At 38.5% G+C, this 13,630-nt stretch overlaps 1 protein-coding gene and 1 long non-coding RNA gene across 2 annotated transcripts in view; one reads left to right on the top strand and one right to left on the bottom strand.

Annotated features, from left to right (window-relative positions):
• Window positions 1–13,630, top strand: part of LOC116609797 (collagen alpha-1(I) chain-like) — a 41,661-nt gene that overhangs the window by 8,927 nt on the left and 19,104 nt on the right. Inside the window, exons 3-17 of the mRNA XM_048731960.1 lie at window positions 1,288–1,368; window positions 2,253–2,306; window positions 2,599–2,634; window positions 2,955–2,990; window positions 3,460–3,486; window positions 3,778–3,813; window positions 4,291–4,335; window positions 5,071–5,133; window positions 9,912–10,003; window positions 10,446–10,490; window positions 10,999–11,113; window positions 11,442–11,504; window positions 11,799–11,879; window positions 13,244–13,297; window positions 13,568–13,603. Coding sequence (XP_048587917.1) covers window positions 3,481–3,486; window positions 3,778–3,813; window positions 4,291–4,335; window positions 5,071–5,133; window positions 9,912–10,003; window positions 10,446–10,490; window positions 10,999–11,113; window positions 11,442–11,504; window positions 11,799–11,879; window positions 13,244–13,297; window positions 13,568–13,603 — 636 coding nt within the window. The 5' untranslated portion in view covers window positions 1,288–1,368; window positions 2,253–2,306; window positions 2,599–2,634; window positions 2,955–2,990; window positions 3,460–3,480. The remainder of the gene's footprint in view (window positions 1–1,287; window positions 1,369–2,252; window positions 2,307–2,598; window positions 2,635–2,954; window positions 2,991–3,459; window positions 3,487–3,777; window positions 3,814–4,290; window positions 4,336–5,070; window positions 5,134–9,911; window positions 10,004–10,445; window positions 10,491–10,998; window positions 11,114–11,441; window positions 11,505–11,798; window positions 11,880–13,243; window positions 13,298–13,567; window positions 13,604–13,630) is intronic.
• LOC125572125 lies at window positions 4,450–4,998 on the bottom strand. The gene is made up of 2 exons (XR_007313590.1): window positions 4,611–4,998; window positions 4,450–4,509 (listed from the first exon to the last, which is right to left on the bottom strand). It is a non-coding gene; the product is annotated as an uncharacterized LOC125572125 (long non-coding RNA).

Here is a 13,630-nt window from a genome sequence, read left to right on the forward strand (position 1 = left end):
GTGATTTAGGTGTTCTATGCTAACAACAACAATGATATAAACTGTAAGTACTACAAGTCTTTTAAAAACCAATAAAACGAAACTACTGGTATTCCTTGGTATTGTGGAGAGCTTTGTTTTTGGTGCTCAATGTCTTTGTTCTCTATTTCATTGTCTCGTTCTAAGGTCTTTGTTTTTGGCTCTTGTTCCATTGTGTTTTTGGTGCTTGTGCTCCGTAATACCAGGAAACTACCAATAAAACTATGCTTACTGTACACCTGCCATAAAAGAAGGGAAAACATATTTGAATTTTTTTAGGCAAAATTGGCCCTATGAGGGTCTCTTTTTCAATTTCAATCTTTATATTTATGTCCATCATAGATGTAAAGTAACCTCCCACGCAGGCATCGCTTGCAGGGGATTGAAAGCCATAAAGCAGTTTTCTAACTTATGGCCCTGAACTACTCTACTACTACAATGATGATAAAAGAGATGAATCTCAATATTATCCTACAGAAACTCAGTCCGTTATTGCCAACAGGGTGAAGCTGGTGTACAAGGACCTACAGGGCCTGCTGGTGACCCTGGCATGACTGGAGTCCCTGGTTTTCCTGGAATCAATGCTATCCCTGTAGGTATCCAAATTAAAGCATTATTTTGCCTGGACACTGCCATGAAAAGTTTTTTTTTGGGAAAAATATTTGCGCAAATTGTGAAATTTCATAACCGAGTTGCTTCATAGATTCACAATTTATTATTTGCATGAAAATATATGAAAGTCAATTACAAAATTGCTTAGTGTAATACTGATTTACAAAAAAAAAATATGAATTAACCTTTTCAATGGTTTGAAATGATGAGTCAGAAGAAGTCTTTGCATACAATGATGATGATAATGTTAAACAATTTAAGTTATATTTTATTAATAGCTGTCGATTTTTAATTTTTACAGGGTATCCCTGGTATCCAAGGGCCTAAGGGATTCTATGGCTTATGCGGATGCAACGGAAGCAGGGCAAGTGGCAGTAGCCTTTTATCTATTTTTGTTCAAGATACACTTAGACTTTCAAGGCTCATTATAGAAAAAAAAAGAAAATGACAAAAATGAATTCCAATGAAATATGTAAAATTGCATTTTTGACAAACATGGTAAATTTTAATGTACAAATTGATTTGCTTAGAGCTGCACACAACATTTTTGTTCCATGCATTCTGATTTTGAAAGTTATTTTGGATTAAAACAAGTGTATTCTTGTTCATGGGTAAATAAGTTATCCCCAATAAGCTTGCATATTTTTGTTTGTGCAGGGTGAAGGTGGTCTTCCTGGTGGAAACGGGCTTCCTGGGAACCCTGGAGATCCTGGCCGACCTGGACTGAAAGGAGAAGAGGTAACTCATACAGCAGCATGTTAATACTGTAGTTCAGGGGTGCCAGAAAAGTAGATGCTCAAGATGCTGATGCTGATGTAGCTTCTTCTGCTGTTGCTGATAATGGTGATAATGATGATGGTGGTGATGATGATGGTGGTGATGATGGTAGTGATGATGATGGTGGTGATGATGGTAGTGATGATGTTGGTGATAATGGTAGTGATGATGTTGATAGTGGTAATGGTGATGGTAGTGATGATGGTGGTGGTGATGATGATGGTGGTGTTGATGTTGATAGTGATGATAATGATGATGATGGCAGTGATGATAATGGTGCTCATGATAGTAGCGATGAAAATGATGATGATGGTAGTGATGATGATAGTGGTGATGAAAATGATGATGATGGTGGTGATGATAATGATGATGATGGTGGTGGTAATGATGATGATGGTGGTGATAATGGTGCTGATGATGGTAGTGATGCTAATGATGATGGTGGTGGTAATGATGATTGTGGTTGTGATGATAATGGTGATGATGGTGATGGTGGTGATGATGATGTCGGTGGTAATGATGATGGTGAAAGTGATAATGATTGTGCTGTGGCTACTGATGTAGCTGATGTTGCTGCCAATATTGTTGCTGCTCATTAAGTTGCCGGTGATGATGGTGCCATGATGATGGTGTTGATAATACCAACTTTATAATGACAGTATTTTTATAAAAATGTTGGTTGAAATTTTGAGAGGTTAATGAAGAATGATGATGATTTAATGATTCTGCTACATGGAATCTGCTTAATGGCTAATAGTGATGTGAGTAATAGTGATGTGGATCAAGAGATGTTGTTCATACTGCTGCCATTGCAAATAATGAGACTTGTTTATTTCTTTTGACAGTGCGAGCCGTACAGAGGGGATTTTGATACAAGGAATATACAAAAAGGACAACCGGTGAGATATCCTTGATTTCCCCCCATTTTTTCAAGCAAAAAGATTTATTCCAGGGTTCAGTACCATCTCTTTTTAACCAACTACCAAATGGTATAAGAAACTTATTGGCCAATCGTATTTTTTAAGACCCTTAAAGTTTAAACCTAGAAGAAATGTAAAGCATGATCTTTGCCTCAAGTTTATATAGAACAATGTGAAAATATATATTTATTTCCTATGGACAGCTTGAATCTTTTTGTTATCTACTTTTTTTCAGATTTGTCTTACTAATCTTTGTTTTGCTTGTTTGCAGGCAGGACCAGGTCGCCGTGGTCCTGTTGGTCCACCGGTAGGACTCTTAAATCCTAGCTTAGCATACAACAATCATTAGACAATCATTAGTGTTTTATTACATACGACAATCATTCATTAGTGTTTTATTACATATGACAATCATTCATCAGTGTTTTATTGTGTTTGAAGTGGCACTAAAATGCTGAACAGTCATTTTGGAAAGTCAAACACAGTTGAAATAATACAGAATAACTTGAATAACAATCCAAGTTTATTAAAATAAAATGACCTTTAATCTATTGATTTATCTAGTACAGGTTCTTTGAAGCTTTTCTTAACAAATACGCTAAGTTTTTATTTGCTTATCTTCCTCGGGGACCACAAGGAATCCAAGGCAACCCAGGATACCAGGTTAGATTTCAGTAAAACATAGTTGGCAAGATATTGTAGGGTCACACATTTAGAGCCCTATGTACTTCCTTACTTTACTTATCCCCATCTTCCTTAGTGGGAAATAGTGCTGCTTTTCATACATGGTGCAGAGATTCCATGCTTCAATCCTAATCTGTGCCTTAGGCCTGAGTACACTATTCCTCTCAACTCTAACTTCCTCATTGAGGCTTTCACTAGAGTTGTTCATACTGCCACTGGTGACTCAACTAAAGTCCACACATAGGCCTGTGGAGTGGGGGAGCTAGCCCCATGCCCAACCATCAACCTGGAGTCCCAAGGGATCACTCTTTGCCTAGCCCCTACCTTTTGACATGTCCGGCATGGGTGACCCTACCAGGAGTACTTGGCTCCAGCCGGCATACTGGGGAGGTCACTGGGGCACTCACTGGAGCCCTATGTACTAACATTCTCTTTCTGCTGTCCTCAGGGTGTACCAGGACCAAGAGGCATGCAGGTGGGTCATAACCACCATCCTGGGGTCCTGCCCCCTCGTCCAACAACCCCCTTGTCCTGCTCCTCCCCCAGACAGGAATTTGACAAAAGTTTAAGCTTCTATCATATGTTTTATATATTGATGCTTTTCATGTTGTTTCCATTCCCCGATGAGATCTCCTCCTGAAATACTGTCAACACTTAAATTATAATCCTGTTTATCATCCTAAAATTATTATAAAGTGTAATGCACTGATTGATAACAGTAAGTATTGTTAACTGATTACTTTGATGACCTCCTTGTTGTTTGCAGGGTGAAGAAGGGCCTGCTGGAAACAAAGGACCACAGGTGAACACACAGATGACAAACCATATGTGGATGAAGATAGTAGTGACTGTCATACTGATGGCAGTGGTGGTGATAACGATGGTGATCGTGAAGGGTGTTCCCTGGAAGGATTTAATGGGAATCTTTCTTCATGATCTATTTATTTCTATTTTTGAGTGGCTGGTAGTGCATAATTTTAGCTTGCCACCGAATTTTGGCTGGTCTATGATTGTTGACAATCTGTTTAACTTTATTGTTATGTGGCTGTTAAAAAGTGGCTGTTAATAGTAATAAGTTGTATTATTAGTTGTAGTGGTATTCACAGGTGGCCCATGCAATGCATTTGAACTTTCTTAGTCATGTGTACCCTATCAGCAGTCCCTAACTGATTTTCTATTGCAAAACGCAATAGAAATATTTTGAAGCTGATATGATACCATGATTGAAGGAGGTCCAAATGGATTTCTTGGGCTACCTGTGTTCTATACTTTTCCACAGGGAGACCCTGGTCCTGCTGCAATGGAAGGAAACAAGGGCGAATTGGTGAGTCTTAACACCTAATACCTTACCTGTAAGCGGTTCCAAAGCAGCGACTTGTGGGAAGTGTGCAGTAGGCTCGTTTTAGTGTCAACCACAGTGTAGAACAGTCATCCAAGCTTGATTTAACAGCGTTTATTACAATCAACTCGTCCAACTATCGAACACATGCGGTGATAACTATGAAGTAATTAACAATTCACAAATTTAGGATAAAAGGGACTACAGGCAGTTCTGTAAATCGCAAAAAGGCTAAATCAATATTTACAAATTCAACTTACGTCTGATCTCGTCTCCGGGGCTTAAAGAAATACAACTCCAAGTAAGCTTGTAACTCTTAAAACTCCACTCTGACTTCTCTAACTCTGCTTCTCTGGCTCTCAACTCAACTCTTCTCTCTTCGGTTTCTCTGCTCAACTCTTAAAGATTGCTAAATAGGTACTATAATTTATAGGTAGGTGGGACGTGTCCTAAAGTAGGACGTGCCTCATTCCTAAACTCTTACTCAAAGGGAAATGCGTAAACTACAATAAATCTTATCAGTCTAATCATAGGAAAAGGGCGGCTGTGCTCAAAACAGAGGAAGCCGTGGTAACTTAACTAAACAATTGTCTAAACTATCTAATCCGTTCAATTTAAATCAACGTTCTTTTTTGTATTTTTCAATGTTCATAACATTACCATTTTTTTCATATTCATTAATATTTCCATTCATTAATCATTTTTTTCTGTGTTATTCAGGGCGAGCAGGGAGAGCCAGGAGACCCAGGAACCCTTGAAGTGGAGGGAAAGACAGGAGATGCGGTAAACCAATGAGAATAACAGACTGGGGTGGCTTTTCGTCGGAACTGTGGGTTTGCTGTGTTTTAGACTATGACTGGTCCCCAGTCCTTAACGCCCTCTTTTCAAAATGGCCGACATGCTTGAGTCTCAACCTTGTCCCAAGGGTCTTCTGGGTATTTTTCAATATGGCGTCTATATTGAAAATTACCCAGAAGACCCTGGGAACGAGGTTGCTTGAGTCTCACTCGAGTGACTGCATTTTTACCGTGAAAATGACAAACCAACCGATATCCCATGGAAGAACTGTACAGGACCCGAAATGATCCCAGGACCCGAAACGATCCCAGGACCCGAAACGATCCCCAAAAGTTCCCCAACTGATCCCGGGACCCGAAACGATCCCCAAGAGTCCCCGAAATGAACCCCAAGGAATTGCAGTAATGGACAACAAAAGGAATGTGTAAGGATTGGCTTTCAGTTTTAAAAACATTTGAAACATTTAGCTTTATTTATGTTATTAAAAGGAAATTTACATTAACTAAAACTATAGTATTAAGATATTAATATACGACAGCGGGGGAAATACAGTGGTTGAGTCAGAAATTGGGGTCAACTAACAATTCCTGTGATAGTAATTTGAAGAACACGGTGTGGATAAATCATTTTTACATAAAAAGCCAAAAAGAAAGGATAGGACATGCTGCTTTTCATAGTAAGCGAAATGGGTTAAGGTTATTTTTCGCATGTTTTTATTCGGCGAATGAAAGACCTATCCTATCATGCCGGGGTGTACGCACGACTACATGAGGAAATTCAAAACTCACATAATATTGCTTTCAACAAATGCCACATCCTCTTAATATTTTGCATCGGTAGTAGATGGGTTGGTTGTTCGAGTGTATTACTCAGTGTGCTTTTGTCGTTCCATCTTCTCGGCCAAACCGGCTGCCTAAATATAATGTGTCGGTAAATATTCGCTCGTGTAAACAAGAATTTCGTGGTGAAATACATGTTTGGTTGTCAAATGAATATTAATTTTTAGGGGTGATGTTTACCGGAAATGAGAGTCATATGTCGGAACCGCAAAATGTTTAGAGTGTGATGGAAGGTCCAGAGTTTGGTTGATCTGAGCAAAGCTGTGCTATGTTTATGCTGTATTCCTTTCAGTAGCAATTGAAAGTTGTGTATTTGTTTTGGACTCTGTTTATGTGTTTAACGCCGGGCAATGTAATAAATAGAAGTATTGTATTGGAATTTAATATTTTTAAGTCGCGTTGTTTAGAAATTGAGTCGCTGTTAACCCTTAATTATGCTTTAAGAATTGCAAGTATTTCTTCTGCTTTCCCTTTGTCCATTACCGCAATTCCTTGGGGTTAATTTCGGGGACTCCTCGGTATCGTTTCGGGTCCCAGGATCATTTGGGGTACTTTTGGGGATCATGTCGGGTCCTGGGATCGTTTCGGGTCCTGGGATCATTTCGGGTCCTGTACAGAACTGCGTGACAAAATAACTGAAGTACGATGACAGTCGGGCTCCGGGCAGCCTTTTATCCTTGGGGATGTAAATTCATTAAAGAAATGGAAAACAAAACAGGTAGATGCACAAACGTCGTATTTTCCATGAGCCGTATACAATTGAATACGGCTTGTATTCAATTGAATACGACTCATGGATTTAAATAAGACGTTTACACTTAGGCTAAGAGGAAGAAAACTTGCAGTACTCTATGCTGTCGGTTTGATTTTTTCGTTTGCCAAATATTTGTCCCGACGGGAATATCCTTTTCTTTGCAATTTTGACATTTTTAAATCTTATATTTCAGTGTTTTTCTTTTTGTTAGAAAACAATTTTCTTCTAAGGGTCCAACTCCCCTAGCCATGATGCTAATGCCATCGAAAAAAATTAAATGAATAAAAGTCAAATTTAAGGTTGGCAGCTATTAGAAAACTTTGAAAAGTCCCGAACCTGTGAAAGAGTTCATTTTACAAATACGAGCTCAGACTAATTCAAAGTAGCCTGGTGTAGCAAACGTTTCTGTTGGGTTTCAGTTTATAGTTACACTGAAACAGAAATTTTTGTTGCGCTGCCAGTGGCAAAAAAAAAATAGAAATGGACTTTACTTTTCGCAGCATCGCGAGAAAAAAAATGCCCTATGTATCATGTATTTGGATAACTCGCCAATGCAACCTGCAAAAGCATTTCAGGAAACTAGCCAATCAGCGCGCATCACCATCAATGAGGCGAACGATGTAAACAAAACTACCATTCGGGCGCATTGCAAATTGCAGATTAAAAAAAAAAAAACAATTGAGAGCGTGTATCATCCCTCTGCAACCTAAAAAAAAAAATTAAGCATCGTTGCGGTGCAAGTTGCAAAAATTCGAGCACTCAATAACAACACAAGTCGGTACTCAAGTTACCAGGCTATCCACAGGTACCCCAAGCTCACAGGGTGTGTGTGTGATCACGTTTTTGTAGTAAACATATGAAATGAAATCTCGAAAATATTATATAATATTGTTCGTACTTGTTTGTTGCGTCTTCCATGTAGTCTGGATGAAATTCTAACCTATCTGAGCGAGTACTCGCAAACAGCTCGTCCCAATTCGTCCCAATATACAATTTCATCCAGACTACATCGAGGACACAACAACAAAGTGGGGGTATTATTGTGATTGTCCAGGTTTTATTTAAAGGTAAAAATAACAGCCCATTTTAATACTACACACCAAGGCTAAATTCAAACGCCGTATTATCCCTGAGCCGTATTCAATGCAAATTCTTGCAAATGAAGATGAAACAATCGACTTGATTCATTTGCAAGCATTTGCATTGAATACGGCTTATGGATAATACGGCGTTTGAACTTAGGCTAAGAGGGTCAACGTGACGTGATCACACACTGTGAGCTTGGGGTGGACAATCTAAATGTCAAAATTCGGCCCAGCTTCCTTTCCTTTTTCCTTTCCCAATACTCCAAATGTATGCACGGCATTGTGTTCCCATCAATTGTTTCACCTCGGGGACCTTATCTCGTTATCTGATTTGTTCCCGTGGCTTCGATTGTTTCAGACAATACGATGCATCAAGTTTTCGGAGTATTGGACAACCTCTCTGATGAGGCCCCGCTAAGACAGTTATCGCTATAGGCCTCTTCTTCCGTTTAGGACTGGAACTCTTTCCATCGCATATAAGAAACTTAGATACAAGTAACTTTTATCTCTGCACATAGCTGTAAAATAGAACATATATTTTTTAGAATGTATTTTTTTTTATTGAACACGATGGTTTGTTGACCTTTTGTTTTGTACACTATAGAAAAAGCATGCTCTATGTTTACGCTGAAACTCCGCAGAAACGCTTGCTACGCCGGTTAAGTTCAAAGAAAAAGTGAAACATCTATTGCGTTGTTAGCTGGTTAGTAATAAGGAAAATGGCATGCCCCTTAGGGGGTGTGTTGAGCAGGTTACGCCCCCGGAATTTAAGACAAGCTAGAGCGGATCCAAGAGCGAAATGTTGTCACCTTATAAATTTTATTCATCCGAGTTTCCTGAGTTACCCGTGATCTGATGCATGACGTAAACTGTCAGCTTATAAGCTCCACCCCCATTAAAAATGTTTACAGAGAGGAAAATAAACACACACTAATTTTTGGGAAAAAAGTATTTTGAAATACCTCATGATCATAAACGGCGCCGTACGTGGCGTTTAGAAGTGTGATTTTTAGTGTTTCCTTTATAAAATGACGAATTATTACGTAGATGCGGAAAGATGCGGCAACAGCTATCAATAGTTATCATTTATGTATGGAATTCTTTCTCTCAAAAAGCGAAAAAATCGAGATAAAACTTGTAATCTTACTATTGAATTACTTGAGAGGTGAAGAAGGCTTATGCCCAAAGGGTACTTGAGCGTATAAAGACGAGTCCTCAAGACGACCCTTTTGAGCGCCATGGCTGAGAACAATAAATCTCTCACATTCCGCGGTCAATTATTTAACGATATTTAGCCCTGTAGCTTGAAAAGCTCACTTTGGGTGTATTTTTTACTTAGGTACAAATGTAGCTTCTAGAGCGTTGTAATACAAGAAAGAGCCGCATAATTATCGACCATTGTTCGCTGTTGATAATAGCGTAGAAAGGAGCGAAAGGAGCTGGGAATGAGCCCCTCAAGGGATTATGGATTTAGATTGTCGCATTATTTATGTGGCACTGTTATACCTTTATTTTTTATGCAATTAAATTGTATCTGGTTATCTAGGATTATGGTTTAGACAATTTGAGATAACACCAACATACCACGCTTCCAGCCGTAGCCAAGATTGAATTGCATATTAGATCAAATTCTCGCCTATTTCAGCTAGGCTGTGCAAACCATTTAAATATCTGATGGAGAGGTAACAGATGTTTCACCTACTCTGTTTGTTTTTGCAGTCAGTTAACTTGCTCGATTATAATCTCTGGAATGTCGCTAGTCCCCCCCCCCCTCCTCCTAGAAAGATTGTCTTTCCGAGTATTAGTCTAGACTAGAACCCCCCCCCCCCCCCCGGCCCCCCGTCTGCGATTAGAATTTTCGAATTTTCTTGTACTGTTTACCCGTCCTGTTTACTCCTGTTTATTAAGAGCTTTTTTCGTGTTTTTGTTTCGAACGCATTTTTTATTTGTCGCATCTTTTTTGTGTGAATTCGTGAATGTTTGTTTTATGGTGTTTTTTATGCCTTTGCAAGTCCCACCTCTAAAAATAGAAAACGTAATAATCACGTGACTGGCTCATTGCGGGCTCAACATTTACAATTTCAGCACCGCGCCCCTCGTTGCTTGCCTTCCTTCGCTCGATTCGGCACTCTTCCAGTCTGTGTTGAAATCGCCCGAGAAAAACCTCAAAATTCAAGGTAAGATAGAAGAAATGCCAATGATAAAAAATTGAATTAGAAATGGTAGTCGTTTTAATGTAGACTTATTTCCGGGGTATGTTAACGAAGACGTCCTTTAGCAAAGTCGTCTGAGTGAATAAAGATTAACAGATAATGAATTAGCTGATCAATGGAATTTTTCATCCTCACACTAAACTATTATCATAAAGTTTTGTTTAAAGTGACATTTATTTCATTGAGTCTTCGAAGCCTATACGGTTTGTTGTCACTTCTTAGGTTATAGTGGCGTTTAAGATTAATGTGAGACTTAATTTTTGTGTCACTTTATTTTCGCGAATCTTTTAAAATCGCAAAATTCGTGAAATTAAAGTGATGTGAAAATTAAGTGTAATAAAGGTACATAATAAAAAGATGGCTGTACATCAAGCCTGGTGTCTTTTTAATTGCTTTTATTTTCCAGGGACCGGCTGGTAAAGATGGTTTGCGGGGACCAAAAGGAGTCAAGGTATGTAAAGGGTGATTTAGGTGTTCTATGCTAACAACAACAATGATATAAACTGTAAGTACTACAAGTCTTTTAAAAACCAATAAAACGAAACTACTGGTATTCCTTGGTATTGTGAAGAGCTTTGTTTTTGGTGCTCAATGCCTTTGTTCTCTATTTCATTGTCTCGTTCTAAGGTCTTTGTTTTTGGCTCTTGTTCCATTGTGTTTTTGGTGCTTGTGCTCCGTAATACCAGGAAACTACCAATAAAACTATGCTTACTGTACACCTGCCATAAAAGAAGGGAAAACATATTTGAATTTTTTTAGGCAAAATTGGCCCATTATGAGGGTCTCTTTTTCAATTTCAATCTTTATATTTATGTCCATCATAGACGTAAAGTAACCTCCCACGCAGGCATCGCTTGCAGGGGATTGAAAGCCATAAAGCAGTTTTCTAACTTATGGCCCTGAACTACTCTACTACTACAATGATGATAAAAGAGATGAATCTCAATATTATCCTACAGAAACTCAGTCCGTTATTGCCAACAGGGTGAAGCTGGTGTACAAGGACCTACAGGGCCTGCTGGTGACCCTGGCATGACTGGAGTCCCTGGTTTTCCTGGAATCAATGCTATCCCTGTAGGTATCCAAATTAAAGCATTATTTTGCCCACTGCCATGGAAAAGTGTTTTTTTTTTTTTTTTTTGGAAAAATATTTGCGCAAATTGTGAAATTTCATAACCGAGTTGCTTCATAAATTCACAATTTATTATTTGCATGAAAATATATGAAAGTCAATTACAAAATTACTTAGTGTAATACTGATTTACAAAAAAAATATATGAATTAACCTTTTCAATGGTTTGACATGATGAGTCAGAAGAAGTCTTTGCATACAATGATGATGATAATGTTAAACAATTTAAGTTATATTTTATTAATAGCTGTCGATTTTTAATTTTTACAGGGTATCCCTGGTATCCAAGGACCTAAGGGATTCTATGGCTTGTGCGGATGCAACGGAAGCAGGGCAAGTGGCAGTAGCCTTTTATCTATTTTTGTTCAAGATACACTTAGACTTTCAAGGCTTATTATAGAAAAAAAAAAGAAAATCACAAAAATGAATTCTAGTGAAACATGTAAAATTGCATTTTTGACAAACATGGTAAATTTTAATGTACAAATTGATTTGCTTAGAGCTGCACACAACATTTTTGTTCCATGCATTCTGATTTTGAAAGTTATTTTGGATTAAAACAAGTGTATTCTTGTTCATGGGTAAATAAGTTATCCCCAATAAGCTTGCATATTTTTGTTTGTGCAGGGTGAAGGTGGTCTTCCTGATGGAAACTGGCTTCCTGGGAACCCTGGAGATCCTGGCCGACCTGGACTGAAAGGAGAAGAGGTAACTCATACAGCAGCATGTTAATACTGTAGTTCAGGGGTGCCAGAAAAGTAGATGCTCAAGATGCTGATGCTGATGTAGCTTCTTCTGCTGTTGCTGATAATGGTGATAATGATGATGGTAGTGATGATGATGGTGGTGATAATGATGATGGTAGTGATGATGATGATGGTGGTGATGATGGTAGTGATGATGATGGTGGTGATAATGATGATGGTGGTGATAATGATGATGGTAGTGATGATGATGGTGGTGATGATGGTAGTGATGATGATGATGGTGGTGATGATGGTAGTGATGATGATGGTGGTGATGATGGTAGTGATGATGTTGGTGAAAATGGTAGTGATGATGGTATTGATGATGTTGATAGTGGTGGTAATGATGGTGATGGTAGTGATGGTGGTGGTGATGATAATGGTGATGATGATGGTGGTGATGATGATGGTGGTGATGATGATGGTGGTGATGATGATGGTGGTGATAATGATGATGGTGATAATGATGATGGTGGTGATGATGTTGGTGATAATGGTAGTGATAATGATGATGGTGATAATGATGATGGTGATAATGATGATGGTAGTGATGATGATGGTGGTGATGATGGTAGTGATGTTGATGGTGGTGATGATGGTGGTGATGATGATGGTGGTGATGATGGTAGTGATGTTGATGGTGGTGATGATGGTGGTGGTGATAATGATGATGGTAGTGATGATGGTAGTGATGTTGATGGTGGTGATGATGGTAGTGATGATGTTGGTGATAATGGTAGTGATGATGGTATTGATGATGTTGATAGTGGTGATAATGATGGTGATGGTAATGATGATGGTGGTGGTGATGATAATGGTGATGATGATGTCGGTGGTAATGATGATGGTGGTGGTGATGATAATGGTGATGATGGTGGTGGTGGTGATGATGATGTTGGTGGTAATGATGATGGTGGTGGTGATGATAATGGTGATGATGATGTCGGTGGTAATGATGATGGTGAAAGTGATAATGATTGTGCTGTGGCTACTGATGTAGCTGATGTTGCTGCCAATATTGTTGCTGCTCATTAAGTTGCCGGTGATGATGGTGCCATGATGATGGTGTTGATAATACCAACTTTATAATGACAGTATTTTTATAAAAATGTTGGTTGCAATTTTGAGAGGTTAATGAAGAATGATGATGATTATTTAATGATTCTGCTACATGGAATCTGCTTAATGACTAGGTAATAGTAATGTGGATCAAGAGATGTTGTTCATACTGCTGCCTTTACAAATAATGATAATGATTCTTGTTATCTTTTGTCATAAGCTACACTTACTTACTCATCACTGAGACTTGTTTATTTCTTTTGACAGGGCGAGCCGTACAGAGGGGATTTTGATACAAGAAATATACAAAAAGGACAACCGGTGAGATATCCTTGATTTCCCCCATTTTTTTTAAGCAAAAAGGTTTATTCCAGGGTTCAGTACCATCTCTTTTTAACCAACTACCAAATGGTATAAGAAACTTATTGGCCTTAAAGTTTGAACCTAGAAGAAATGTAAAGCATGATCTTTGCCTCAGGTTTATATAGAACAATGTAAATATATATTTATTTCCTATGGACAGCTTGAATCTTTTTGTTATCTACTTTTTTCCAGATTTGTCTTACTAATCTTTGTTTTGCTTGTTTGCAGGGAGGACCAGGTCGCCGTGGTCCTGTTGGTCCACCGGTATGACTCTTAAATCCTAGCTTAGCA

Source organism: Nematostella vectensis, chromosome 9 (assembly GCF_932526225.1).
Source record: "Nematostella vectensis chromosome 9, jaNemVect1.1, whole genome shotgun sequence".
Taxonomy (NCBI): domain Eukaryota; kingdom Metazoa; phylum Cnidaria; class Anthozoa; order Actiniaria; family Edwardsiidae; genus Nematostella; species Nematostella vectensis.